Below are 22,755 nucleotides of genomic sequence, written 5' to 3' on the forward strand. Positions count from 1 at the left end.
CCTCGTCCTCCTCCTCAGGGCCAGATTAACGTAGGGGCTATTGGAGCTGCAGCTCCAGGCCCCTACCTTTTATATAGGCCCCGGGTTGGCCATATTCACTGTTACCGCTCTTCTGTCACTTGTAAACACAGAACTCTGGCTTCTATGCTCGCTTCCCCAGGCAGCACCCTCAGAACCTCCCCACACAGCGCGAAGGCCTGACAAGGAGGGACAGTTGCCGATGCATGGATGTGTTTATGGGCTTCAGAGACAGCATCCCATGTTGAATTAGGCATGCATGGCTGCACCCTTCCTCCTCTGGGTGCATGCCAAGGCACGGCCCTTAAGGCCCTTCAAAATCCTCAGCACCAAGACCATGATGCTCTTAATCCGGCCCTGGTCCTCCTCCACCGCCGCTTCCACCTACACCACCTACACCACCCATAGGTGTGCGCAGCCTATTGCATTAGGGTGTGCACCCCAAAGTTGAAATACACATGCATGTGTTTGCCTACATGTACATGGCCCCGATACATTACTCTCCCTGCTGGCAAAGAGAAATAGAGCAGAGCAGGTCCGAGGCAGATCTTTCCCATCTCCTCACTGGCAAACAGAGCGATAATGCTATGTGCCCTAGGTGATTAGGGTGTGCCCAGGTACACCCGGCACACCCTGTGCGCACGCCTATGACACCGCCACATCCACCACCACCTCAACCTCCCTCCTACTCCATATGGGCCTCGTCCTTCAGAGATGAAGAACATTGTTTTATTTTTCTGTTTTTTTTTGTTGTTGTTTTAAGTTATTTCCCTATCCACATTTGTTTGCAGAGCACTTGCCATGCTCTTAACTACGTTTTGCTGCCATTTGCAGCACTCTAGCCCTTTCCATTGGTGTTTTAGAGCCATTTTAGTGCCTTAAAGTTCGGGTCCCCATTGACTTCAATGGGGTTCGGTGTCCGGGAAAAGTTCGGCAAAAGTCCGGGACACGGACCCGGACTTTTTTTTAAAGTTCGGCCGAACCCGTCGAACACGAACATCTAGGTGTCCGCTCAACCCTATACATGAGCTGATTGCCTTTGTCTCATCAATGTAATTAGAAATGAACATGGGGACGACCCTTACTCCAATACATAGTCAGACTCTGCTTCCTGCTTTGCAAGGCATCAGCTTCCATCTTCAGCTTGGTCAGTTAAGCTTTGACCATGAAAGCTAGAAGCTTATTGGTTGCCATGTACAGCTGTCACAGATTTGACTGCTCCAGTCTTAAGCTGGCCATAGATGGATCGAATCTTGGACAGTTTGGCAAATACTGGCCAAGATTTGATCCATCTATGGACAGGGTGGATATACCCAAGTCCATTAATCAATTGAATGGAGCACAACCAGCCTGTTGGACTTATTTACATGCGTTTACTGCTGGTGGCTACAGCCACTAGCAGCAATCGTGCTCTGAGTGTATGAGATGCAATCAGCGCTACCTCTCAAATTGTGCCATCCCTACCTATTTAAACCATATATAACCAAATCCTGTGTCAATGTCTGTTATTTGAATATGTTTAGTTGCTGCTGTACACTCCTATTGATTTCACCACACCACAACTTGCATAAACATACTCATACATTGCAGCGCAACCAAATACACAAAGTCCATTTATATGCATAATAGCAAAAAATAAATGTGAAAAATATCACAAAACAAAGTCCATAAATGAATGTGATCCACCGCAGTGTTCTTCAATCACCCATTAACTTATGACTAGTGTTGAGCGAACACGGACTGTATTATTCGTGTTCGTACCGAATAATTGGATTTTTTTTACCCGAACACGGACACGGACACTTTACTGTATGTTCGGGTAAAAATCCGTGTTCGGTCGTTTTATTTCCGGGTTTTGCATGCTTTGGCGCTCTTTTCATGGCGGGCTTTCAACAGCCAATCAACAATCGTTTAACTGGTGTGCCTTAAGCCATCCCCGCCATGCCTGCAAATGTCTTAGTAGCTGTGATTGGCCGTCTGAAGCATGTGACCAAGTCTTTATAAGTTCGAGGCAGCCGCCGCAGCAGCGTCATTCTGCTGCTTAGCTAAGGGACAGAGCACACATCAATGTGCTGGCTGCTGATTAGGGAAAGATAGGCAGGAAAAAACCATTTGTGTCCGGATAGAATTGAGGGACAGGTCGGAGTGTTTAGGCAGGGCGAGTTGTAGGCATTTTAGGGATAGAGTCTGCTGAATTATAGGGTCAGTGTCTTCTACAAACTACAATCGATATTGCTGTGTGGGGGGTGGGGTGAATCTGCACTCAATCCTGATCTACGATCTCTTCTCAATCCTGTTAGGGACAGAGTCTGCTGAATTTTAGGGAAACTGTGTTCTACAAACTACAATCGATATTGCTGTGTGGTGTGGGATTGGAGATAGGCAGGTGTCAGTGATCCACATCCATTTTTCTGTGTGTGAGCTGCAGTGAACACAATCTTTTTGGGCTGCAGTGAACACAATCTTTTTGGGCTGCAGTGAACACAATCTTTTTGGGCTGCAGTGAACACAATCTTTTTGGGCTGCAGTGAACACAATCTTTTTGGGGTGCAGTGAACAAAATCTTTTTGGGGTGCAGTGAACACAATCCTTTTTGGTGTGCAGTGAACACAATCCTTTGTGGGGTGCAGTGAACAAAATCCTTTGTGGGGTGCAGTGAACACAATCTTTTTGGGGTGCAGTGAACAAAATCCTTTTTGGGGTGCAGTGAACAACATCCTTTTTGGGGTGCAGTGAACACAATCTTTTTGGGGTGCAGTGAACAAAATCCTTTGTGGGGTGCAGTGAACACAATCTTTTTGGGGTGCAGTGAACACAATCTTTTTGGGGTGGAGTGAACAACATCCTTTTTGGGGTGCAGTGAACAAAATCCTTTTTGGGGTGCAGTGAACAAAATCATTTTTGGGGTGCAGTGAACACAATCTTTTTGGGGTGCAGTGAACACAATCTTTGTGGGGTGCAGTGAACACAATCTTTTTGGGGTGGAGTGAACAACATCCTTTTTGGGGTGCAGTGAACAACATCCTTTTTGGGGTGCAGTGAACACAATCTTTTTGGGGTGCAGTGAACACAATCTTTGTGGGGTACAGTGAACAGAATCTTTGTGGGGTGCAGTGAACACAATCTTTGGGGGGTACAGTGAACACAATCTTTTTGGGGTGCAGTGAACACAATCTTTGTGGGGTGCAGTGAACACAATCTTTTTGGGGTGGAGTGAACAAAATCATTTTTGGGGTGCAGTGAACAACATCCTTTTTGGGGTGCAGTGATCAAAATCCTTTTTGGGGTGCAGTGAACACAATCTTTTTGGGGTGCAGTGAACAAAATCCTTTGTGGGGTGCAGTGAACAGAATCTTTGTGGGGTGCAGTGAACACAATCTTTGGGGGGGAGTGAACAAAATCATTTTTGGGGTGCAGTGAACACAATCTTTGTGGGGTGCAGTGAACACAATCTTTGGGGGGGTACAGTGAACACAATCTTTTTGGGGTGCAGTGAACAACATCCTTTTAGGGTGCAGTGAACACAATCTTTGTGGGGTGCAGTGAACAACATCCTTTTAGGGTGCAGTGAACACAATCTTTGTGGGGTACAGTGAACAGAATCTTTGTGGGGTGCAGTGAACACAATCTTTGGGGGGTACAGTGAACACAATCTTTGTGAGGTGCAGTGAACACAATCTTTGTGGGGTGCAGTGAACACAATCATTGTGGGGTGCAGTGAACTCAATCTTTGTGGGGTACAGTGAACACAATCTCATACTTCTGAAGATTTGAGGGTGCTGCCTGTTCCATACTCCCCCTACTCCTCATCTAGCCTTTTAGGGGTACAAACAATAGTAATTGGGGCCTAGTGTGGTTGTGTACGTGTGATATACATACACTTTTTTTGGATCATATTTTCTATTCCGCTATTTAATCAAAAACCTTTGGGGATCAGTTAAATTGGGGGATAGTCTGTGTTGGTACGTGTGAGAGAGATCCACCTTTCCAAGTTGTTGGGGTTCATCTCATACTTCTGAAGGTTTGAGGGTGCTGCCTGTTCCATACTCCCCCTACTCCTAGCCTTTTAGGGGTACAAACAATAGTAATTGGGGCCTAGTGTGGTTGTGTACGTGTGATATACATACACTTTTTTTGGATCATATTTTCTATTCCGCTATTTAATCAAAAACCTTTGGGGATCAGTTAAATTGGGGGATAGTCTGTGTTGGTACGTGTGAGAGAGATCCACCTTTCCAAGTTGTTGGGGTTCATCTCATACTTCTGAAGGTTTGAGGGTGCTGCCTGTTCCATACCCCCCCTACTCCTCATCTAGCCTTTTAGGGGTACAAACAATAGTAATTGGGGCCTAGTGTGGTTGTGTACGTGTGATATACATACACTTTTTTTGGATCATATTTTCTATTCCGCTATTTAATCAAAAACCTTTGGGGATCAGTTAAATTGGGGGATAGTCTGTGTTGGTACGTGTGAGAGAGATCCACCTTTCCAAGTTGTTGGGGTTCATCTCATACTTCTGAAGGTTTGAGGGTGCTGCCTGTTCCATACTCCCCCTACTCCTCATCTAGCCTTTTAGGGGTACAAACAATAGTAATTGGGGCCCAGTGTGGTTGTGTACGTGTGATATACATACACTTTTTTTGGATCATATTTTCTATTCCGCTATTTAATCAAAAACCTTTGGGGATCAGTTAAATTGGGGGATAGTCTGTGTTGGTACGTGTGAGAGAGATCCACCTTTCCAAGTTGTTGGGGTTCATCTCATACTTCTGAAGGTTTGAGGGTGCTGCCTGTTCCATACCCCCCCTACTCCTCATCTAGCCTTTTAGGGGTACAAACAATAGTAATTGGGGCCTAGTGTGGTTGTGTACGTGTGATATACATACACTTTTTTTGGATCATATTTTCTATTCCGCTATTTAATCAAAAACCTTTGGGGATCAGTTAAATTGGGGGATAGTCTGTGTTGGTACGTGTGAGAGAGATCCACCTTTCCAAGTTGTTGGGGTTCATCTCATACTTCTGAAGGTTTGAGGGTGCTGCCTGTTCCATACCCCCCCTACTCCTCATCTAGCCTTTTAGGGGTACAAACAATAGTAATTGGGGCCTAGTGTGGTTGTGTACGTGTGATATACATACACTTTTTTTGGATCATATTTTCTATTCCGCTATTTAATCAAAAACCTTTGGGGATCAGTTAAATTGGGGGATAGTCTGTGTTGGTACGTGTGAGAGAGATCCACCTTTCCAAGTTTTTGGGGTTCATCTCATACTTCTGAAGATTTGAGGGTGCTGCCTGTTCCATACCCCCCCTACTCCTCATCTAGCCTTTTAGGGGTACAAACAATAGTAATTGGGGCCTAGTGTGGTTGTGTACGTGTGATATACATACACTTTTTTTGGATCATGTTTTCTATTCCGCTATTTAATCAAAAACCTTTGGGGATCAGTTAAATTGGGGGATAGTCTGTGTTGGTACGTGTGAGAGAGATCCACCTTTCCAAGTTGTTGGGGTTCATCTCATACTTCTGAAGGTTTGAGGGTGCTGCCTGTTCCATACTCCCCCTACTCCTAGCCTTTTAGGGGTACAAACAATAGTAATTGGGGCCTAGTGTGGTTGTGTACGTGTGATATACATACACTTTTTTTGGATCATATTTTCTATTCCGCTATTTAATCAAAAACCTTTGGGGATCAGTTAAATTGGGGGATAGTCTGTGTTGGTACGTGTGAGAGAGATCCACCTTTCCAAGTTGTTGGGGTTCATCTCATACTTCTGAAGGTTTGAGGGTGCTGCCTGTTCCATACCCCCCCTACTCCTCATCTAGCCTTTTAGGGGTACAAACAATAGTAATTGGGGCCTAGTGTGGTTGTGTACGTGTGATATACATACACTTTTTTTGGATCATATTTTCTATTCCGCTATTTAATCAAAAACCTTTGGGGATCAGTTAAATTGGGGGATAGTCTGTGTTGGTACGTGTGAGAGAGATCCACCTTTCCAAGTTGTTGGGGTTCATCTCATACTTCTGAAGGTTTGAGGGTGCTGCCTGTTCCATACTCCCCCTACTCCTCATCTAGCCTTTTAGGGGTACAAACAATAGTAATTGGGGCCCAGTGTGGTTGTGTACGTGTGATATACATACACTTTTTTTGGATCATATTTTCTATTCCGCTATTTAATTTAACTGGGCCTCCATGCGAGACCTGTGTGCCTTGTTGCGCTGTTTTGAGTACTCCACCAACATGGCCAGTGGCAATGACGCCGTTCTCAGCTTAACTATCCCACTTCTATGCCTCCTTGAAAAAACAATTCGGGCGATGATGGAAGAGGATGTGGCACAGGATGAGGAGGAGGAGGAGGATGAAGAGGTAACATTTCCAAGGCTTTCAGGGCAGTCATTCGCAAGGGGCTCCGAGGGTGGGTTCCTGCACACGCAAACGCCAGGGACGCAATTGTCCAGCAGGGGCACAGTTCTGGAGGATGAGGAGGATGAGGAGGAGGAGGAGCTGGAGGAGGAGATGGAACCATGTTCACAGCAGGGTGGCACCCAGGCCAGCTCATGGCCATCACTGGTGCGTGGCTGGGGGGATACAGAGGACACGGACGATACACCTCCCACAGAGGACAGCCTTTCGTTGCCTCTGGGCAGCCTGGCACACATGAGCGATTACATGCTGCAGTGTCTCCACAACGACCGCCGAGTTGCCCACATTCTAACTTGTGCTGATTACTGGGTGGCCACGCTGCTGGATCCCCGTTACAAGGACAACGTACCGTCCTTAATTCACTCACTGGAGCGCGATCGCAAGATGCGCGAGTACAAGCGCACGCTGGTAGACGCCATGCTGCTGGCATTCCCATCTGACAGCGGGGCCACAGTGGAAGCACAAGGCAGAGGAGGAGGAGGAGGAGGTCGCCAACGCAACCAGGGCACCGCCAGCACCTCAGAAGGCAGGGTTAGCATGGCCGAAATGTGGAAAAGCTTTGTCAGCACGCCACAACAAACAGCAGCACCAGCAGCTCAGATGGAACGTCTTAGCAGGAGGCAGCATTTTACCAACATGGTGGAGCAGTATGTGTGCACACGCCTACATGTAGTGAATGACGGGTCTGCCCCCTTCAACTTCTGGGTCTCCAAATTGGGCACATGGCCTGAGCTTGCCCTTTACGCCTTGGAGGTGCTGGCGTGCCCTGCAGCCAGTGTATTATCTGAACGGGTATTTAGCACGGCTGGGGGCGTTATAACAGACAAGCGCAGCCGCCTGTCCAGAGACAATGTGGACAAGCTCACGTTCATTAAAATGAACCAGGCATGGATCCCACGGGACTTTTCCGTACCTTATGCAGAATAGCAATGGATACCGACCTTACCCACCCATTGTTCCATTTTTGCTCTTTCTCACTCTTTTGGGGTGTACCCTCATTTAAAATTTTTGAAAAGAAGCAGTGTTGGCTACCTCGTCCTCCTCCTCAGGGCCAGATTAATGTAGGGGCTATTGGAGCTGCAGCTCCAGGCCCCTACCTTTTATATAGGCCCCGGGTTGGCCATATTCACTGTTACCGCTCTTCTGTCACTTGTAAACACAGAAGTCTGGCTTCTATGCTCGCTTCCCCAGGCAGCACCCTCAGAACCTCCCCACACAGCGTGAAGGCCGGACAAGGAGGGACAGTTGGCGATGCATGGATGTGTTTATGGGCTTCAGAGACAGCATCCCATGTTGAATTAGGCATGCATGGCTGCACCCTTCCTCCTCTGGGTGCATGGCAAGGCACGGCCCTTAAGGCCCTTCAAAATCCTCAGCACCAAGCCCATGATGCTGTTAATCCGGCCCTGGTCCTCCTCCACCGCCGCTTCCACCTACACCGCCCATAGGTGTGCGCAGCCTATTGCATTAAGGTGTGCACCCCAAAGTTGAAATACACATGCATGTGTTTGCCAGCAGGGAGAGTAATGTATCGGGGCCATGTACCTGTAGGCAAGGAGAAATAGAGCAGAGCAGGTCCCAGGGAGATCTTTCCCATCTCCTCACTGGCAATGCTATGTGCCCTAGGTGATTAGGGTGTGCCCAGGCACACCCAGCACACCCTGTGCGCACGCCTATGTCACCGCCACATCCACCACCACCTCAACCTCCCTCCTACTCCATATGGGCCTCGTCCTTCAGAGATGAAGAAGAACATTGTTTTATTTTTCTGTTTTTTTTTTGTTGTTTTAAGTTATTTCCCTATCCACATTTGTTTGCAGAGCACTTGCCATGCTCTTAATTACGTTTTGCTGCCATTTGCAGCACTCTAGCCCTTTCCTTTGGTGTTTTAGAGCCATTTTAGTGCCTTAAAGTTCGGGTCCCCATTGACTTCAATGGGGTTCGGTGTCCGGGAAAAGTTCGGTAAAAGTCCGGGACACGGACCCGGACTTTTTTTTAAAGTTCGGCCGAACCCGTCGAACACGGACATCTAGGTGTCCGCTCAACCCTACTTATGACACCAGAAAGTGAACTCCACCACCGGCTGAAAAACCTGCTCACCTCAAAGATGAGTTCAATCAGTTTTATGCAAAAATCATTCCTGTAATATCCTGCTACGATCCCCTTCCTCCCCTCCAGGAGTCCAGCTCTGTAAGCTTGTCTTAAAGCTCAGAAAACTTCATGTAATCACAAAGGCATAGAGCTATTCATTTCTACAATTTTAATAAAATGACCCCATAAAAACACACTTTCCTTAATTTTTTTCAATAGCCGAGGGTCGGCAATTGTAACCGCAAGTCATTTTAAAGGGAATTTTACTGGTTTTGTTTTCTTTAGAAGTATCATTTTTGCTGCAGCATGTTTTATGCATGCTACAGATGTACCACTTTACAGGCACATTAAGGGGACCCCCAGGCACTATATTTGAAGGAATTTTTCATTTTTATTGTTGCACTTTAAGCATAATTTAAATCACTGCTCCTGCAAAAACAATTGTTTAAATAAAAATAATAATTATTGATATATGTCCCCCAGGGGAGAACCCAGAACCCCATACCCCATTTATGGCCAATTCCTTGCATATAAGCCTTTAAAATGGGCACTTTTGATTTCTCCTGTTCGGCTCCTATAGACTGCAATGGGGTTCGCCATTCGGTTTAGAACATTTCCTCTGTTCTCCTACGAACTGAGCAGGGGGGTGTTCGGCCCATCCTTACTAGTATCTATATGTATGAATGTGGGTTAGGGACCCTAGATTGTAAGCTTCTTGAGAGAAGGGACTGATGTGAATGTACAATATACATGTAAAGTGCCGCAATAATTAGGGTGTAGGCCTTTGCTATGTTATTGTTCTGACCTTTCATAGCCGTGTAGGCTAATGTTTGCCTCTGTTGTACCACTGTTCACAGTTATTATGCACTGATTTTTATATGTTTATATTTTGCACTACTTTTATAAAATTTTCAATAAAAATCATTGAAAACGAAAGTGCCGCAATAATTGATGGTGCTATAAGTACCTGAAATAAATAAATATTAGTAAATGAATATATATTCAGGTATATACTGTAATAATGACCTAAATTAAGTGTTTACTGATAATAAGAGCATATTATCAGTAAATTCTACTTTTTGAGAGACTGTTAAGCTGGGTACACACGTATCGAAATTCTGCCGATTTCAATTCTGATCTGTGTGTAGCCCTCCTTGTTCAATAGAAGCCGATTGCTAGGTTTAGTTGAATAGTCCTCCTGGAAAACCAGCATTCAATTAACCGCAGCAGCCAATGGCGAGTGTTTTCTGACAGTAGAAGAGACCTCGTTGTCAGAATATGATAGACCAGCGGGGGAGATCCCTACATCCACATCTCTTGTGCGGATGGCATGGATGCGGTACTCTGAGTTTTTTTGTTCAGCCCGCTGTTTGTACCCTGCTTTAGTTGGGTGGCCAGGGATCTGGGCTGTGTGAGTCACCTCTCCTCCACCATCTGGGTATACAATGTGGCATGTTGATGTGTGTGGACAGTGGGATGGCTGAAGCCAAACCCGAGATAAATCTGTGTCAATTAATGATAGTTTTCCAATCTTCTATTTACTGTCTACTTACTCCTCTCCAAGTCTTGGTCCAGTTCCTTTTCAATCTTGATTTTCAGTTCAATATATCTGCAGCAGTCCAAGAACACTTGCACACATTTATCTCCCTTTAGGATATGTTTGGCACGACGCTCACAGCTGTGGCCCATGAGATTGCCGGTCATGCCATCATGGCAGCACTGCCTTTCCAGATTCTCATTGTATTTCAAAGCTTTTTTTTTAAAAAAAAAAAGAAGAAGAATTGAATTTAAAGCCAAACTCCAGCCAATGTAGGTTTTTTATTTTAATTTTATTTTTAATGAGTTAAAATATCTGTCAAGTCTTCATCTCTGAGAAGGAATGTGGAGTGACAATTAGAGGAACAAAGCACTGATCTCTTTAAAGCTGAACTCCGGGCAATTTTTTATTTTGCCATGGAGTGGGGCTGTGCCCATACTGCATGGGTTAACTGCTCATTTTTGTCTAGGGGTTAGAAGAGCTGAGATATACTCACCTAATCCTCTGATTCTCCCAACACGAGGTCCCTCTGGCCCCTGCCCCTCATGGTCCATCCGTTTTGTGCAGTGGACATTTCCTGATGTCCTCACGCCATCTTGACATGAAGACATCAGGAACAGTCCACCGCTGGACTTGGGAGAGTGCCATTTTCCGCAGGATCGAAGGATTGAGTGAGTATAGGCTTGTGTTTACCCCTAGACAAAACAAGCAGTTAATCCATGCATGGAGTTGGGCTTTAATCATGCAGAATATCTTACTGAATGTTCAGCAGTAAGCCAACACATTTCGAAGATCTGTATCTCCTTCCTCAGGGCCAACAATAAACATAACACATACAGTTAATCACACAAATTAGACTTGCAAACCTATATCATGATTGCCCATTAAAAGTTTCATATGAATTTGGTTCAAAGGATTCAAAGTGAATCAGCATTATCAGTTCAATTCAGGTAGCTGACCTATACAGCAACAATTCTACCCCAGGAAATGGCTGGCTGTTCAAATTACAGATACTTTACGGATATTCCAAGATTCTGCTCTATCTTGGTTCTACCTATCACGGCGCTTCTTCAGTGTTACCCACAACTCTGTCTCCTCCTCTCCATTGCCCCTTTCTGTGGGGGTTCCCTAAGGCTCTGGTCTTGAAACCCTTCTCTTCTCTATTTACACCTCCTCCCTTGGTCACTTGATAACCGTCCACGGCTTCTAATACCATCTATATGCCGATGACACCCAAATCTATCACTCCTTCAGTCTCCTCTCGCATTACTAACTTACTAACTGACATATCAGCCTGGATGTCACTCCACTTTCTCAACCTAAATCTCTCTAAAACTAAGCTGGTAATATTCCCCCCACCTGTGCCCCCCTCCATGACTTTTCCATCAAAATCAGTAATGCAACCATCAATCCCTCCCCTCATGCCAGGGTACTAGGTATAATCCTAGACTCTGACCTGTCCTTTCAGCCCGAAACCCAATTGTTGTCAAAAGCTTGTAGACTTTACCTCCTTAACCTCTGTAACCTATCTAAAATTTGCCCCTTTTTAACAACTAAAACCACCAAGCTACTAATTCACTCCCTTGTTATCTCTCGCCTCGACTATTGCAACTCCCTTCTCAAAGGCCTACCTCTCCATAGTCTATCCCCTCTTCAGTCTATCATGAATGCTGCTGTCAGGCTTATCCACTTTACCAACCTCTCAGTGTCAGCCACTGCTCTAAGCCAATCCTCACACTGGTTCCCGATTGTCTAGTGAATTAAATTCAAAATACTAACCACAACATACAAAGCCATTCACAACTCTGCCTCAAGCTACATCACCGATCACGTCTCTAAATATCACCCAAACCGTCCTCTCCACTCCTCTCAAGACCTCCTACTCTCAAGCTCCCTTGTCTCCTCCTCCCATGCACATCTCCAGGATTTCTCCAGTGCCTTTCCCATCCTCTGGAACGCTCTACCTCAACCCATCCTTCTCCTTCTCTAGCTGTCTTCAGGCGATCCCTGAAAACTCATCTCATCAGGGAAGCCTATCACACCTCTAACTAATTTTTGATCTTTTCCATCAGCTCATTCCTCACAGTTACAACCTTTTGTACCACCTGCCCCACCCTATTAGATTGTAAACTCTTCTGAGCAGGGCCCTTATAATCCTCTTATATTTTATTGTATTGTAACTGTATTGTCTCCCTTTTATATTGTGCTGCATAAACTGTTGGCGCTATATAAATCCTGTATAATAATAATAATAATACTTTAACAGTAGGAGCATATACGTAATTAAAATTCAAGTTATATAATTTCAATTATGCAATTTAAATTAATTGTGTCGCCCTTTATGTAATTTCTCTGCTCACCTTTTTGGTTCTTCATTTCAATCAGTGCTGCAGATGACCTACGCTTGCGGTTTTTGCCGGTAGCACATGATGGATCTGTGCAAATGAACACATTACACCTGCTTTAACAACAAAGTTAAAATGTGTATCTATACTTTAACATTAAGCGGCTCATCAGACACTCTTTGTTCTTTTAAATATACCAGTAAACGTGTGTTATTATATCCGTTTAACCAATTCAAAACCGAGCACTTTCACCCCCTTCCTTCCCCGGCCGATTTTTGCTTTCGTTGCATGACCGCACTTTGAAGGACAATTGTGCGGTAATGCAGCGCTGTACCCAATCTTTTTATTTTGACACAAATGGAGCTGTCTTTTGGTAGTATTTTATCACTACTATTTTTTTATTTTTTTTTATTTTTAAAAAAATAATAAAAAAAACAGAACATTTTGAAAAAAAAAAAAATAATTTCTGTAGTGCACTGATGGGCACTAATAGGCTGCACTGATGGGCACTGATAGGCTGCACTGACGAGGGGGCACTGATGGGCACTGATGAGGCTGCACTGACTGACGGCACTGATAGGCGGCACTAATGGGCACTAATAAGCGGCACTAATTGGCACTGATAGGGGGCACTGATTGGCACTGATGGGGCTGCCCTGATGATCAGAGCATTGATGATCAGTGCCCTGATTATCAGTGTAAACAATGTGCTGACAGGCTTGCCAGTTAATGGCTCTCCTTTCCTTCCACAGACACATCGTAGGAGGAAAGGACTGATGGTAACTGGCAAAACTGTTTACATGTGATCAGCTATGATTGGAGACAGCTGCTCACATGATAAAGGGCTGCTGTGATTGACTCTTTACCCCCATCTGTGATCAGCTGTGTCCAAAGGATACAGTATTCATAGAGAGTGCCTGATGCACGCCGCAGGAAGTGTGCAGGAGGAGAGGTTCTGGTAGGACATTTATTGACACCTTCCCTGAACTGGACAAATATGCTGTAGCCATCCTTTGGCTATAGCATGATCGGCATATGGTTAATCTAATACCTGTTGATCGTGTCAAAATCTTGTAAGCTGAAAGCATCCTGTGCTCTCTGCTTGTGCTAACTATTAATATTTACACTTTTCCTAGTTACCTCTAGGGACTACAGAACCACACCTGCCTATGTCATGGACAACAGGTTTTTTTTTTTTTTTTTTTTTATTTAAAATTTTTCCATACAACACATGAAATACAACAACAGTCGTAGCAAAAATATACTTATACTCTAAGCAGTAGGGTACCTTCTGCAGATAAAGACTGCGGGCGGAGAAGGTGGGGGGTGGGAAAAAGGGAAAGGGGAGGAAGCGCCTCAGTGGTTCATGAGGCTGGAAGGTGAACATGAGAGCAGGGGTGGTGACTTAGGCGAGACTCGAAAGTGGAACCTAAAATGAGCCATAGTGGGGTCAGTCCGAGGAAAAGTATATGTGACGTAACTGTCCCATTTCTCAGGAATAATTCACTTGAAGAGGGGGCCGAGAAGTCCGTATTGGTGCTGTCAATGGTGAGAAGTGTGGAAAGCTCTGATCTAACCCTAGTGAGTGATGGGGGAGACGTGGGAATCCAATTGCTTAGGATAGTCCTCCTGGCGATAAGTAGGCAAGAAAGGATCCACATCCGGTGTGGTTTCGTAGGAGTGCTAGACCATTTTTGGAGGCGTTTGTCCCAATAGCCGAACAAGAGTAACAGGGGGTCCTTGGGTAGGTTGATCTTGGTCACTTCCTTTATGAAGGAAAGGATTTGATCCCATAAGAAGGTTATACCGGGACAAGACCAAAACTTGTGGTGTAGTGAGGGCCTCTCTGCTGCACAAAGAGGGCATTTGTGAGCATCCGGGATAGATTTATCCGAGAGAAAGGGCACATGCGCACGATGGAAGATCTTCAGTTGGGTCTCTTTCCATATTGAGTTGGGTGTGAGAGCAAGGGTGGTTTTGAGACCTTTGATCATGTTGGGTAAGGTATCATCGCCTGGAAAGTCCTTAAGCCAGTTGGAGGCAGTTGAGGTGGACAGTGCCGGTGGGCATTGCTTCAAAAGGGGCTTGTAGATCGAGGAAATCGTAAAGGTGTTAGAGTCCAGCAGGGAGTCAATTAATGACGCTTTAAAGCGGGTCTCTGGTTTCCCAGTTGTTGAAGAGAGGTAATGGAGGCATTGCACCCAGTAGAAAGTGTCCTTGTCCTGTAGATCGAATTTGTCCTTAATGGCACGGAAGGGAAGGGGGGTACCAGAACTGATATCACATAGTTGTCCAAAGGTGAATAAACCTTTCTCCTCCCATTGGTGAAACACGGATTGGGTTAGGCCTGGGGTGAAAGTAGGATTACCCCGGATCGGAAGGAATTTGGAGAAATGTATTGGCAGTTTCAAGAGTTTGCGTATCTCCCTCCATGCTATGGCAGTGTCTCTTAGTAGTAGGTTGTGGCAGAGTTCCGGGCATAGTGTCGCCCATTTAGTATGCAAAAGAGCAGTTAGGGAGAGAGGACTGGCCATCTGAGACTCCAGCTCAAAGTTAGAGTATTGTGAGGTCTGAGATACCCAGTCCAAGGCTGCCCTGAGCAAGCAAGACAGGTTATACATTCTCAGATTAGGCAGGTTGATACCCGCGTCGCTTCTGGAGAGTTGCAGTTTTTTATACGAAATTCTTGGTCTCTTTCCCCGCCAAAGAAAACGGGAGAAAGCTTTCTGCAGAATTTTTCGCATCCTTATGTCTGATTAGTAAAGGAAGAGTTTGCAGGAGATAAAGGAGGAGGGCCAAGCTAACCATCTTAACGAGGTGGCATCTCCCCAAAAGCGACAGCGGCAGTTCCATCCAATTGTCCAGTTCCTTCATTATTTTGGAAAATAGGGGGGGGGGTAGTTTAGAGTATAAATTGATGCCGGGGTGCGCCCTATTTTGATCCCTAGATATGTGATGTGTTGGGATGCAATCATGAATGGGGATTCCCTTTCCCATGAGCGGGGGGGACCTGTTCCCAATGGGAGTATTTCGCTTTTGGAATAATTTATCTTGAGACCCGAGCACTGTTTGAAACTGTCAAATGCGGAGACTATCTCTGGGACATCGGCCGAGGGGTTAGAGGTAAATAGCAAAACATCGTCCGCGAAGAGGGAGAGGCGCAGCTCCTGGGAGCCTATTTGAATCCCATGTAGAGGGGCTTTGGTAAGTAGATACCGAGAGAGGGGTTCGAGCGCAAGATTGAATAACAGCGGTGATAGGGGGCAGCCTTGTCTGGTGCCTTTGTATAGTCTAAAGTCGTCCGTGAGGGCACCCCCTACACATAATCTGGCTGAAGGGGTGTGATACATCGAGGTAATAAGGTTGACGAAGGGTCCACTAAAACCCATGCTGTCCAAGACACGACTCAGCCACTTGAAGTTGACATTGTCAAATGCCTTTTCGGCATCAAGAGTTACAATTGCCATGTCTCGCTCCGGGTGCACACGAGCCTGGTCTAATGCAACCAGGACCTTCCTTATGTTTACAGTGGCCGAGCGACCCTTGGTAAACCCTGATTGCGCAGGATGTATCAGATGAGGCATAATGTTAGCTAGGCGGGAGGCTACAATTTTCGAGAGGATCTTGACGTCGAGGTTTAACAAGGATATAGGTCGGTATGAACCCGGCTCCAGTGGATCTTTCCCCTTTTTTGCCAGGAGCTTGATGATGGCTTGATTACCCGTCTGAAGATAGGGTCCGCCGCTCCAGATGGAGGAGTATACATCAACTAGAGTCGAGATCATACTGGGGGAGGCTGTCTTATAAAATTCCCCAGAGAGACCGCCGGGGCCCGGTGACTTATTGGCCGCCAGATGTTTAATCGTCGATGCAATCTCGTCTGCCGTGATCGGGGCATTTAATGATTCCAAGTGGTCCTCGGAGATTTTGGGGAGTTCGGTCCCAGAAAGAAAAAAATCGGCCACAGAGCTATCCATGTCCTCGGGGGCGTACAACGAGGCGTAAAAATCACGCATGATCCCCTGCACCCCTCGTGGGGTAGAGTCTACCGCTCCCGCTTTGTTACGGGACAAAAGGTTTTATAATGATGTTGAAAAGAAAAAAAAAAACAGAATAGAGTCAATTTATTAAAGTGACCAAAGGCTGTGGTGCCATGGGGTTAAGGTAAAAGAAAACGTGAAGTATTAAAGCAATTCCTTGTACATACCAGCTCTCTGTTTCGTGACCATTCCAAAATTTGAATCTACAGCAAGTCCAGCATCATAGAATACTTCCATGTTATTAGCACCACTACCTGGAGTGCAGCCAATGTCAGACTTCTCCACGATGTCCCATACCTGAGAGATAGAGAAATGTAGATTTCACACAGTTTTACTACGTTTGCTATGGCCTGTACTGAGGTCTGAATTCATCAAAAGGCCCACAGATCTGTAAAAATTAGCTTTTAAAAAGACTAAGTGATGTTAAATCCAAACAGCGGTTAATTTTATTTATTTAATTTTTTTTTACAAAAGTTTGGGTGGAATTGTGCCAAATCTAAAATTTTTGTCAGTTTTTTATTTCTGTATAAGACTTCATTGGGGAGATTTTTAGTCACTTCCTGACTTTGTGACACCTGTACCCAAAAAACAATAAGTGCTTTTTTTACTGGGATAGAAAATCTCAGACAACAATATTGCCAGAAGTTCTAACCCTTGTGATTAGGGATGATCGAACGGTTCGGGTCCACCATCGGTTCGGCCCGAACATTGGGTATTCGAGGTTCGGCCGAATTTAGAACTTTTTGCCCAAAAAGTTCGGCAACCAAAATGCAATGCTTCAGGAAATGGGCTTTAAAAGCCCGTGATTGGACCAGAACCATTAGCAAAAGCCAATTGAGGGGGCAGGAGAATGCTAGGAATATATTACTGTAAATGATTTCATTAGCGCAAGCATATATTTCTGCTACTATCACACCTATATATGTCTAGGTGTGTATATAAATATATGGATGTGTGTATATACACCACTATACACAAGTTCAGATGTTTTGCCTGCCTCAAAAGAACCCCAAAAAATGCCAAAAAAAACGCTAGCGTCAAAAAAAAAATGCCCAGGTGTGTTTTTGCTGGCATTTTTTGGGGGATTTTGGAGGCAGGCAAAACATCAGAACTTGTGCACAGTACCACTATACACAAGTTCAGATGTTTTTCCTGACTGCAAAGAACCCAAAAAAATGCCTGCTATTAAACCGGCAAGGTGTTACAGCAGCGAAGCCAACCTCCTGTGGTGAAGGTTTTCTAATACAAACAATCTTTTTTTTTATAGTTATGGACATGCTACAGAGCTGAAACTTCACATGTATACTTTTTAGACCCCCCAGATACTAAATCCAAAGTAAAAATCAAAAAATCTCTTTTTTTTTTTTTTTAGTTTTTCAATAATTGGCTTTTTTTTTATCAAAAATGACAATTTTTAAGAACTTTTTTTGTGTGATTTTGTGTCTGGGGTGTCTAAAAGGTGTACCTGTGAAGTTTCAGCTCTGTAGCATGTCCAGAACCAGAAAAAAAGATCATATAGGTGTTAAAGGAGGGTCCCACATCCCTGTTCTACTGAGAAATTATCTTTTTTATTTCATGGTTCTGGACATGCTACAGAGCTGAAACTCCACATGCACACCTTTTAGACCCCCCCAGATACTAAATCCAAAGTCAAAACCAAAAAATCTCTCTTTTTTTTTAATTTTTTCAATAATTGGCTTTTTTATCAAAAATGACAATTTTTAAGAACTTTTTTTTGTGTGATTAATAATTAATGGGGCATGACCCAGAACCCTAGGCACTTTTTAGGGGCATTTATTGGGTTTTAGGGCTTAAAAATTGTGTTTTTTGATTACCGAAGTTCGGATCCCATTGATTTCAATGGGGTTCTGAAATCCGGGCCGAACTTTCGGGAAGTTCGGATGTTCTGGCCGAACCAAACTTTTCAAAAGTTCGATCATCCTTACTTGTGATACAGAAGCTCAGGATCCACCACTTGTATACATGACAGTCTTAAATGAACTTTAAAACAATCCAGAAAACAAAAAAGTTTTCTTCAGCAGATGAACCCAAAACAGTCCATAATTCTGGGGCAATGGAAAATGAGAAAAGCTCTCATTCCACTGCACCAGTCCTACATTAGGGTTTGGGGGTTTCCCATCTGCTTCAGGGGTCACAAGGAGGACATTGGGAAGTTCTTCCCACCTAAAAACTCTTCGAACCTCTGATTTCCAGCTGCACTACCTCAGATTCTCTCACTCAACATTGCCATCAAACCATACTCCTTAAGGGAAACACAACCCAAATAGTGGGGAAACATACCTGCCATTCAAGACTCGTCTCTGGTGTCCTGTGCACAACATATTAAAAATTATTTTTTAACCATTTGCTGATCAACCACCATGTATATACTGCAGTAAAGTGGATCTATTGCTCGAAACGACGTACCTGTACGTTGTTTCAATTAATAGCCACTAGATGGTGCCATTGCGCCACTTGAGGCATGATCACGCCGTGATTGGTTAGCGAGGATGTCAATCAACAGGTCTGGCGGACCTGATGTCCACCGACCACCCGCGATCATCACCAAGAGAGGCAGAACGCCGATCTGCTTATGGGGACAAGATGAAGATCTTATTGTTACATTCTATTTAGTAACAATAGATAAAGAAACTGACAATACCTTGAAATACTTATACGTTGAACAATGCTACACACTATATTTCTTACCTTACTCTGGGTTATCTTATATTTCCTGTTTAATATAAAGACAGATTTATCTACAGCCACTAATCCAACATGAGAATCGGGATCTGCCTTCAGCGTCAAGGTTACAGGGTCTGAGGGCTGCGCAGACTTCTTGTCGCTGTCCACCTCCAGCTAGTGTTGGGTTCCAGGCAAGAAAAGGAGAAAGAAAAATACAATTTACTTGAAAGATACTACCAAATTTATGTTGCCAGACTTTGTTGCCATTCTTCCTATTACACAGCAAATCGTAGTAAACTGACCACACACTTTATAATCTGAGACCCCATTCACATTATGCTACGCTACAAGCATAGAGCAGCCCATCCATTTCAATGGCCTGCCCTACAGGTTCCAAACATGACAAAGTAGATCATGCACCTTGAGCTTTGCAGGTTTTTACATGTGGCCCTCGTATTACATATTCCAGATAACTGTAAGCGCTCATTTACGCTTGCTTCGACTTTAACAGACATTAAAGTGAGTGGAGTTCCACCCTCATTTTATACTTACCTCCATCTTCTCGCTCCGGGTCACCTGAAAAACAAATGGCTAATCGCATTTTTTTTTTTTACTTACCTCGTAGCAAAGAAATTATACTTACCTTACTTCCTTCTTCCTCCTTCCTCGGCCGCGGCCCGTCGTCACTTCCTAGCTTTGCAATGATTCCTGGGAGCTGAACGTCATCGCTCCCAGGAATCATTGCGCCTGCACCGGCCCCGACGTCAGTTCCGGGACGCGCGCGTCATCCCCTTCTAAACAGCTTCTGGGCATGCCCAGAAGCTGTGGAGGGATGACGCGTGCGCCCCGGAAGTGACGGCGGGGCCGGCGCAGGGCATCGTGGGACCGAAGAAGGCGGAAGAGGACGCAGAAGAGGACGCGCTGGCTTCAAGCTGCCCACATCTGAGATGGCAGCGCTGAACAAGACTTTTTCAAGGTAAGTATTTGTCCTAACAGGTAAGTGCAACCCGGGACAGATCAGAGGCTAGCCATTGTGGAATGCACTAGCCCTGACTGTCCCGGGGGTATTTAAAAAAAAAAAAAAAGGGTGGAACTCCGCTTTAAAGTGTCTACCGCTTTAACATGCTTTTTTTTATGTGTTTTTGATGCTTCTGTGATGCTTTGGTGACGTTTCTGTGATGCTTCGGTGATGCTTTTTTGAAGCTTGGTAAATGCCATATGTGTGTATTGATTTTCTTTTTCTTTTCTAAGGGGGTCCACTAGAACCCCAGCTCAATAGTACTCCCGCTCAGCAGATCCCCCGTTCATTAGTACCCCTATTTAACAGATCCCTAGCTTGTTTGTACCCACGTTCAGCAGATCCCCTGTTCAGTAGTACCCCCAGCTCTGCTGATGCCCCACTCAGTAGTACCCCCAGCTTCACTGAACTCCTGATCCTGATGTTTGCTGATCCTCTGGTTTGCTGAGCCACCTCTCTCTGTCCCTCCTAGTCCCCACTTGCTTTTAGCTACTGTATATTGCTCCCACACTGCTCACCACGTGGGACATCTACTAGTTTCTCCTGCTCCAGTCCCCTAACTCTACTGATCCTCTACCAATCAGTCCTCTCTCTCCAGCCCCCATTTATCTACTCCGCTATAGTGTTCCCATGTTGCGCACCTTGCACACCAAATCTGATCATTACTCTGATCCAGGCCTGACCCCGCTCACCTTCTTGCTGCTCCACGCTGCACAGCAGATGTGACATCTGCATCAGACACGTCCAGAATATATACACATGAACTGATGTACAAGTGATGGTTAAATACGTCTTTCTGGTTTGCTTCTTGATTTCCCAGTGCATCCTGGGATATCTCATACCTGCAATACCTCCAAAACAATGCAAAGCTAACACTGAATAAAAGCCCCTCAAAAGCTTCAGGTGCTGTAGACGAGCATTGTTATAGACTTCTATGGAAACTTTGGAGACTCTTTGAAGCTCCAAGAAAGCGCCATGGGGTATAATCTTTGAAGCAAAGCAAACGCAACGTGTGAACAGGATTCTAAGGCAACCATTTTATTTAGTGACAGGTGTTTTGATTGCCATTCAGTTTTAAGAAAGTATGTCCAATGCAACATTTTGAAGCAAGTGTAAACGAGTCCTAAAAGAGGACGATTATATGGAGATTGCACATGGAGATTGTGCCATATATGGCCAGCTGCAATTACAGAATTTAACATTTTTGAATTCCGCTTGAGGACATACCTGCGAAGACCCATATTTATCCAGATAATGATCTAGGTAGTAATTCCTACGTTCAACTGGACTTTTTCTGTAATGCTGAAGACATTTTGCTGCTAAATAAATTTAAAAAAAAATGCATCCACCTCATCTGGACCGGTAGGCTGCAAAATAGGCAACGCACCTCCTATGCATACCATTGTGCTGTGGTGCCCTGCATCAGAAAAATGTTGCATGTGTCTTATTTAACCATTGGCAGGCAATTTGAAATGAATGAGCTCCTTAATGCAACACACGTGTTTGGAGGAAAGTAAGCTGTTATCCCCTTTGCTGCCATTGACATATGCTATACGTTGGCAGCAGTGGGAGGTTTTATACACATTCCTAGCTGCTATAGCATTTGAAAATGTGTGTAAAATTGACAAGCTGATTGTCGTCTGTCAGATGTAAGTGAATGGGTGGCTGTATAGCTCCCCTGATCACTTCCACACAATTCAGCAACAGTCGGTTTAACCCTGCGCACCCCCTCCATGTTTCCCAGGCTCTGCATTACCATCAGCGGACCCAAGACTGGCATGGTGGGCACTGTCAGGTAGAAGTGAGGGGTATCAGTAAACAGACATTCACTGATCTCCCCTTCCTAAAACAAATCTGGAAGCGTTGTGTAAAATGGAACTTTCAGGTTCAGGGACTGATGAAAGTGATGAAGTTTTGTTGAAAAAAAATGTTAAAAAATAGTAAAGAATTAAAATTACACCCAAACATGGTGTCTGATTTCAGATAGTATATATTTCTTTAGGGGTTTTCAAGTAGTATTCAGGGCTAAAATGTTTTTTTTTTTTTTTTAACATGTGCAAAGAAAACGGCTCTGGCAGCAAACGGGGTAATGTACAGTTAATACTTTCCTTTCATCTCCTGTCCCAGGGACAAGGCAGGGATTGAGTTGATTTCCTTTCACTTCCTTTCCTGGTAATGTAATAGGAATTGTGATGAAATCTCTACAAATTAAAGGGTAGTACGCTCTTATAAAGCTGCCACAGGAACAGGTGTCCTCAACTGAAGAATTACCCTCACCTACAGTTGTACTGTTGGCACTGTCAAAGCACATTTACATGACTGCACAATTCATAGGTGTGTCTTCTGCTTTATAAAAAGGTTTTCTTCCATTCAAACTGGCCACCTTACCGTCCCCAGGCATTCATCAACCACATCCACCCAGAGGGAATCAGACACAAGCTCTTTTCCGATGGTATAGTATGCCACAATACGAAATGATGGGATTAGGTCCTTTGTTACAATGAGTGACATAGAGACAAGGGCTTGGCCTTGAGTTCGAATCTGCTTGCCCACGCGTATTATTCTGCCTTTGCTGAGGATCTAGAAAAAAAA

The 22,755-nt window shown here is 44.6% G+C and overlaps 1 protein-coding gene across 1 annotated transcript in view; it reads right to left on the reverse strand.

Moving 5' to 3' along the window:
• LOC309553570 (venom factor-like) overlaps positions 1–22,755 on the reverse strand; it is a 424,228-nt gene that overhangs the window by 279,859 nt on the left and 121,614 nt on the right. Inside the window, exons 13-17 of the mRNA XM_082254842.1 lie at positions 22,552–22,743; positions 19,170–19,319; positions 16,628–16,757; positions 12,436–12,510; positions 10,092–10,289 (exon numbers count right to left, since the gene is read on the reverse strand). Of these exons, the coding sequence (XP_082110968.1) occupies positions 10,092–10,289; positions 12,436–12,510; positions 16,628–16,757; positions 19,170–19,319; positions 22,552–22,743 (745 nt within the window). The remainder of the gene's footprint in view (positions 1–10,091; positions 10,290–12,435; positions 12,511–16,627; positions 16,758–19,169; positions 19,320–22,551; positions 22,744–22,755) is intronic.

This window comes from Pelophylax lessonae, assembly GCF_965119305.1.
Source record: "Pelophylax lessonae genome assembly, chromosome: 4".
Classification (NCBI taxonomy): domain Eukaryota; kingdom Metazoa; phylum Chordata; class Amphibia; order Anura; family Ranidae; genus Pelophylax; species Pelophylax lessonae.